Source organism: Heterocephalus glaber, unplaced genomic scaffold (genome assembly GCF_053883595.1).
Source record: "Heterocephalus glaber isolate CG9 unplaced genomic scaffold, H.glaber_assembly_v1.0 deba00001497, whole genome shotgun sequence".
Classification (NCBI taxonomy): Eukaryota; Metazoa; Chordata; class Mammalia; order Rodentia; family Bathyergidae; genus Heterocephalus; species Heterocephalus glaber.
Genome location: NW_028258320.1, coordinates 55,100,001 through 55,107,500, shown reverse-complemented (window position 1 = coordinate 55,107,500; position 7,500 = coordinate 55,100,001). Strand labels below are relative to the sequence as shown.

At 43.8% G+C, this 7,500-nt stretch overlaps 1 protein-coding gene across 13 annotated transcripts in view; it reads right to left on the bottom strand.

Annotated features, from left to right (window-relative positions):
* Window positions 1-7,500, bottom strand: part of Ebf3 (EBF transcription factor 3) — a 131,858-nt gene that overhangs the window by 37,041 nt on the left and 87,317 nt on the right. For 9 of the 13 annotated variants that reach the window (XM_021253259.2, XM_087185147.1, XM_021253265.2 and 6 more), the window contains 2 exons: window positions 4,504-4,585; window positions 861-1,005 (listed from right to left, as the gene is read on the bottom strand). In XM_021253259.2, coding sequence (XP_021108918.1) covers window positions 861-1,005; window positions 4,504-4,585 — 227 coding nt within the window. The remainder of the gene's footprint in view (window positions 1-860; window positions 1,006-4,503; window positions 4,586-7,500) is intronic. The other 4 variants (XM_004838720.4, XM_087185148.1, XM_004838722.4 and 1 more) reach the window with 1 other exon arrangement.

Here is a 7,500-nt window from a genome sequence, read left to right as displayed (position 1 = left end):
TTGATGAAAGGATTTAATCAAGCTGTTACGTTTGCAATTCACTTTTTTAAAAAGTTGCTTCCTCTGGTCAGAATCTCATGATTACTTTGAGATGCTTGAAAGGGGAAATGGGTCTGACTTCACAGGTAAGTTGTAGGTACTACACATAAGAAGGAAACTAAGGGATGATGGAGGGGTTTCGTATAAGGCCCATCATGTCTGAGTGTTTCTGCATTCTGACTCAATGTCCAAGTATCTCCCTACCTACCACTCTTACGGAAATTCTTCTAACAAGCAAAGCAAGAAGTCTGTTACTTGAAGTCATTTGATTAAAAAAAAAATTTATGGTGTTTTTCTTCCTCACTACCTCCACCCTGCCCCCAATCACATATACACAAATATGTGCACACACGCACACATGCTCCATCCATCCAGGAAGGGTGAGGACATGAAATAGCCCTCATGGTTGCTTCTGAGCTGACTGAATTAGGATGTAAACACTCACTGAAGCATGTGCAAGGTTTCTGGGGATGAGTTTCTGGATGGGAGCTTCCAACAAGCCAAAATAAAACCAAATAAATTAAAATTGCTATAAAAGCTGTAAGCAAAAGAAAGCTTAGAAATAAACCAGTAACGTGACAGTTATGGCAGGTGAGGTGAACGGGAAGGCTGATTTAGCCAATAAGGAGAGGGGGGAAGAGGACATCAGCAAGGCTGACCTCTCTCCACCATGGGGAAAGCCCTTGCCCTGTCCTGCTGGGAGGTCTGAAAGAATGTGCAGCCTGATGAGAGCAACTCCATGTGAAGCAACATAAAGGATGGTGCAAAGAAAAAAAAGCATTGCAAATTAAAAAAAAAAAATACATGTAACATGTGCCTACCATTTTCCAGATAAGAAGGGGCCGTACCTTCTGACGGGTCTAGGCGGCGGGCCCGCCTCCCGTGTTTGGAATTGTTGTGCACAAACATGTTGTCGGACACAGCCAGCACGTGGCCGTCCACGTTGACTGTTGTCGATACAACAACCTGCGAAGATAAAGTGGATGTGAAAATGGAGTTGGCAACAAAAAGCACAGAACCGTTAGGCAGAATAAAAGCCAAAAGCCAGCTCAAGTGCTGCAGAGCACAAGGAAACTTCACTGTTCTGGAAATGCTCCACTGATTGATGTGCATTCACAGCTTTTTTGGCTAATGGGGGTGGTTTGTTTTGTTTTGACTCAAAATTGCTTCTTTTATAAAACCTGTTCCACTAATTAAGGTTTAATCTCTTATTATGCTAACAAGTGAATTCAATTCAGAGAAATATTCTTCTAGCCATTAGTTTCAGAAACACCCCTCTAGCCACTCATTCTAAAGCTGCTGTTTTGATTGATCTATTCACATATTGATTAGATAGTTTATCTAATTTAAATTAGTTCACTTGAGAGTAGCCTCCCTTGAAGAGTTGTGAGGATTCAGAGTTGCCCAAAAAAGGCTTCATAACTCAGGACCACTCCTCTTACTAACATTTTATCAGCAAATGATCCCTGGGTCAATTTTACAATTACATTTAATGTCTGGTAATGAACTTTTTTCATCTGAAAAGATGGAGTTGCATTTGAATAGTGGAAGTGCTTTCAATCAACTGGGAAAAGTATCCTTTCTCAGTTCAGTTGGGAAGGATGGCAAAGGCCCAGGATGCCAAGGCAAAGTCCTTTCTGTTGGGAGTGAGTGGCTCCCAGTCATAAATCCAGACTCAGAGGGGGACCAGAGGAGAGACAGATCAGGCCTTCTTTAGACTCTCAACTCGTGGGAGAGGAAGAAAAAGAACCGCACAAAGAAAGCCTTGCTGGTGCAATGTACACCTATTTTCTCTGGTGGACTTGTAACAAGCATTCCAGAAATGGTGCTCTTCAATGGACCCAGGAAACAGCAAAGTACAACCCGGCCTTGACTTTCTCCTTTGAGAGAGGTAGGTCTGTGTAGTACATTACTTCTGCAGAGTAGCTAAAACCTGAGCCCAGGTTTAACCTGGGGCTTGCAGCAGGATTCCTGGAGCTTGAGGCTGGATTTGGCAGGAAGAAGTCTGGCTCACTGTCACAGTTAGGGTAGGGTTGGCAGGTCTTGGGGGTCACAACACCCTAGAGAGCTGTGTAGTGGGAGGTGGTGGGTGGGGAGTGCCAGGTATAAAGGACCGTGAAAAGCCAAGACTACAGCAGTCCTTAGTAAAACCTATCAGCGTCGGCTCACCAGATGCAATGAATGCACTGTACCGAAGACGTTAGTAATCAGGGCAACTGAGGGGAGGGCTCTCCAGGGGTTTCAGGGAGGTCTCCAAACTTTCTGCAGACTTTTTTTTCATTAGTACTGGATTGAACCCAAGGCCTCATGTATGTTAGGCAAGCACTCTACCACTGAACCACACCCTAGCCTTTGCTCAGGCTTTCCTTAAACTTGAAATCCTCCTGCCTCAGCCTCCTGAGTAGCTGGGATTTCAGGTGTGCACTACCATACCTGGGTGCAGTTTTTTTTTAAATAAAAACTGCTCTGAGAAAACAAGAAAGTCTATTAACAAAATAAAAACTAATTTTTAAAATTAATGAATAGAAATTAAAGTCACACAAGTAAATAATAGTTTAAGAATTTAAAGAGAAACCAAAGCTACACAGTCATGTATGAATATATACATATGAGAATAACTTTTTAAAAATTTCAGGCCCCATGGTTGGCCACTGTATGCCCCAAGCTCCCTCAGGGGCACTGTTCTTGACATGGTCTCCCCTTTGGCTGTGCCAGGATTGCAGAGATCTAGACAATATCAGGCTGTGTGACCCTCAAAATGCTATGTAGCTATTGCAACTGGCTCGAATCTCAGATCTCAGGTCCTCTTCTGACTGCCACACACTGGCATCACCCGCTAGAGCACTGGCAGGAGGTGGCCCCAGTGCCACCATGGTGCCACTCATGCTTGGCAACCTCTGCCTGGCAGAGTCCCCTCCTGGGCTCCACCTGCAGGCCCCTCCCTGGGCACTGATGGAACTCCAGGAACATCACCTGGGTAGGACACAGATACCTGACTGATACTGGGGCACAGATTTGACCTTTCTTAAGTTCCTAGACTTATGTTACATATGTTACAGAAACATATAACATATGTTATATGTTACAGAAACCAGAAACAGTAAAAATAAAAATAAAAAAAGGACACTGAGTTTGCTCCATCATCTATATATAGGTCAGTCGCCAGGGAAACAGAGTGTTGTTCAGAAGAGAAAGCAGACACACTGTTTTGTTTCTGCTTGGGCCCAGCCATGCAGTGCCCCCACAGGAAGGTGCTGAAGTTGTGAAACCAGTTAAAATATCATGTAAGCCCTAACACAGTCCTAAAGCCAATTAAACCTTCTGAGAGGCAGGGAGATTAGCTAAAGAGACCAGAGGAGGTCCTTCTACGACACGGTCAACCATGAGATCACTGTGACTGACACTGGACTCCGTCATGAGCAAGACAAAGAGGACACGGCCACTCAACCCAGTGTGGCCTCCACTCTGTTTAAATGGATCAATAGCACCTGTGTTCCATGGAGCCTTGTGCATGAAAAATGGAAGTAGGCACAACAGTTTGCAAGAAACATTGTTACCAGCTACTGGAACCACTATGAGTAAGCCCAAGGGGCCTGCCTTCCGTGATCGGCTGGACAGGCATGGAGAGGGGTATCATGTACTTCCTTAAATGACTGTAGCATACATGAAATTCCTAGAAATACTTTGAGCTTTTTATGGAAAAATAGTCTACATCCCAAATAAGAAGCACCCAGTGACTCATTCTACCTAATATCTATTAGCTGTTCAGTTCTTTCTGGTTGGTGGGTACTAGCAGCAATTCTGTATTCCAGCCCAGAATATTTTTACAATTAAAATCAGCACAATAATAATTCATCACAGGCGCAGGGTACCTTTACCCTAATATAGCCTCCTGATCATTCAAAAAGGCAAGAAAAATATGAATACTTTTATAACCCAACCAGTACCCTTTCCTCCTGTAGACAAAATCCTCCAAGGTAATCAGGGAGCATATTAGTAGCGAGGCATGGAACTGAGGAAGTTAGAACACAGTGAACCACAGGAGGAGGAAGGGAAGCTAGAAAAGTGTTCTACAATCTGCAGAGGACTGTACTGAACAGATGTAGACCCCTTTATAAGGAAGACCCACGACTTTGAGTATACCTTAAAGGTTGCACTATGTTTTTCCCCTCACTGCAAATGAATCACCCACCCATCAATCCCTAAAAGATCTTAGGCATGGCCATATTTCCAGAAGTGACTTCAGGTTGTTGTGGGCCAAGACTGGACTCAATGAATCCGGCGTCCTACAGATACCAGATCATTTCAAAATCATTCTTTTTAAAATATTTTATCAAATGAGCCAAGTCTGGCTTGGTACTAGCCCTTGGAGAACCACAGGTTGGTTTCTGAACAACTGCAAAATCAGAGTTTAAATCCTGTATGAGCAGTCAGGAAGGCTCCATGTGTGTTTGCGGTGCATACCTGGAACCTCCGCATATCCCGAGGGTTGCCTGCATTCTTCAGGCAGTTTTGATTGCACTTGAGGAAAAACTTTAGGAAGAATCTACAAAAACACAAAACAGATAGTTAGGTTATCAGATAAGCAATACAAACTTTTGGAAAAATACATGGGAAAAGTGGAAACTACTGAACATTTGTGGCTGGCTGCCTTGTAGGGCGCGACATTGAGAGACAGAGCAGAACAAGTAGGTGGCCAGGGGCCCCATCCAACCACAGGTGTAAAGTAGCTCTAAGTGTGAGACTAGCAACTTGCATTCATCTTACACCACAGATTCCCAAGCTTAATAATAACAACTGTGACTTCTGGATTGGCCACTCCATATCTGGATTTTTGCACAATTGACTATTAACCATTGGGGAAACATTCGCCCCAGATAGGACTGCCAACTTCAGCCAATAAAAACGCAGCTTGCCTGGTTAAATTTGAATTTTAGTGGAGGTATATCCCAAAGCACACCTACACTAAAAAACTGTTGTTTATCTGAAATTTATAAACAACTTCACTAGTTATGCTACATTTTGGCAATTCCAACTCCAGTGGATAGCCCTGCCTGAGCAAACACACTTTTAAAGACATTTTTTAAATTATGGTACACATAACTCTTAGGAAAATAATTTTAGAGCTACGATGATTTCCGGGAATAGTCTCTGTGTTCTCAAGGGCATAGCTAACAATTCTTGGTGTGGTCATGAAAACCCCTGCTCAAGGAGGGCTGGAGGGCAGCAGCCACATCCCCAGTGGGAGTGATAAGGCCAAACTCAAGAGCTTGTGCCATTCTCCTGCCCTGCCTTTGTGTTCTGTGGCAGGGAGATTCAGGAGTCCTGGCAGGGCACTGAGATGCTGTGATGAAAATGCAATCATGCTATCTTCCCTGCTCCTACACGTTCAGTGACAAATGTAGACGCACTGGGTTAGACTGAACTGATGCTGGGCAGCCTGGCTGTGACACCACCCACAGGGAAGACAGGGGGTCTGGTCCCCATACAACCTCTGCCTCCACTTGCAAAGGCCCCATCCACTGTGAACCAGAGTGCACTCTCCGCTAACATTTATCCTCCTTGGATGTTTAAACATCCAGCAAGTTTATGCACAAAACTGCTTTCTCCCAAAATATCATCTGTCCTACTTGATGCTGATGAATGTTTTATGAAGTTTCACACGATTTCCTTGAATTCAGTCTTTCATGTTCAAGGTTCCTCTCTGGCCATTACAATATCAAGAAATAAAAAGACTCCATAGACTAAGACTCATTTCTTTAACAGCACTGCCCACATATCCAGGAAAACTCTCCACCATGGCAAAAGAAAATCCAATTGATGGAAGAAAGGATGGTGGCTATTTAATTAAATTTTCTTACATACCACAAGGCCTCACTCTTTTAGGCCAGAATTTACATCTTTTATTAACTCACCTCACCTATACACTTAGCTCACAATGCCTCTTAACACCATCTGCCATCAGCTACAGCAAGTCACTTGATATTCCACCCACCAATTTTTCCTAACAACCAGTGTGCAATTAAACTCCACACGTTCTGCAGCGAGGTAAATTAGGCGCACCTGCGGCCACACTGCATTTGAACTGCATCAGAAAGGGCCTAACAAGGTGAGGGCGCCACAAAGTTATCGTCCTGTCAGGCAATTAGGTTTTCACTTGGGGGACAGCCACACGGTGCAATTATGCCCCACATTACCACCCAGCTAATCTTCTGAGCAGGCACTGGCCCGAGAAGCTGCTCATCTGCAAAGGTACCTGCATGGAGCCAATGGTGGGAGGCTTTTTGTGAAATGAAAGATTTTTTTTCCCTCATCCAGAGAAGACTGCTTTAAATTCCTTAATGTCTTTTTAGCTAGTTCATTCTTTTACCTCCAAGAGAACAGAGCAGGTTTTGAAGATACAAATTATCCTTGTGATGGCCCCTGCATTGCCATGAGGAGCTGGACTTGGCATTTTGGGGCCTTGACTATGGTCATCTCAGAGATCAGCAGAACAAAGTTGGGTGCTGGAGCCTGAAAGCATACTGAGGACCTGTGGGGTACACTGAAGCAGGAGCAGACGCACACACCCAAATACATGTTCATATTCTTTGTTCCCCCCATTTGGATGTGGCAGTGACAGTTTGTGTTTCTATCCAGAGTGTCTAAAGGCAGTATAAGTACTTGAGAAAGATCTGACGTGAACACCCTGGAGAGCGGGAGCCTTTTTAAGGACTCAGGTCCCAATGACACAAATAAAGGAAAGCACAGCATTCAACTAACTTCTCACCAGGGTACTGAGATCTCTTCAAGGACAGAGAGGAAGCCTCCATGGAGGGAAAGGGGAACTTGGCGCTGATTTCTTTTACCCTCCTTTTGGTTCTGTTTAACTCAAGAATTCAATTAAGCCTTCACAGGTGGAAGGCACAGCAGAGCCGCTGAGTGGCTGCTAACACTGCGCACAATTACGTAGGGAGCAAACACTCACTTTCCACTAGGAAGTGCTCAGTGAGATGCACTGTTGCACTGTTTGGGGACAGGGTGAGAAAATTGAATGCCCGACATGTGAAGTCAAATGGTAATTCTCATCCTTTACTCAATTACCCTTTAATTGGCTTTTTCCTAAGAAATATCTGACAACCATTTTACATATCTCACTTCCAGAGTCTGGTACACAAAGGATTTAATACTCTTGTTATGAAAGGAAAAATCCTTCCTATGTCAGAAAATCTTTGGCTTTAGCACCAATAAACTCTTTATTACTGCTAAACATGGATTTGCTGCTCGATCGCAAAGAGGTGATAAAAATTCTAACCTGTCATTAGTACATTATGCTTAATTGTGTACAGTGTGTTTCCCCTTGCATCTGCTGGCCCGACATCAAAATGACCATTATGTGCACTAATTCCCTGACCCCGTCTTTATTTCCCTAAAGAGTCATCATCTTTCACAGTAGGTACCAGAGTAAATCAAGCTTGAAAT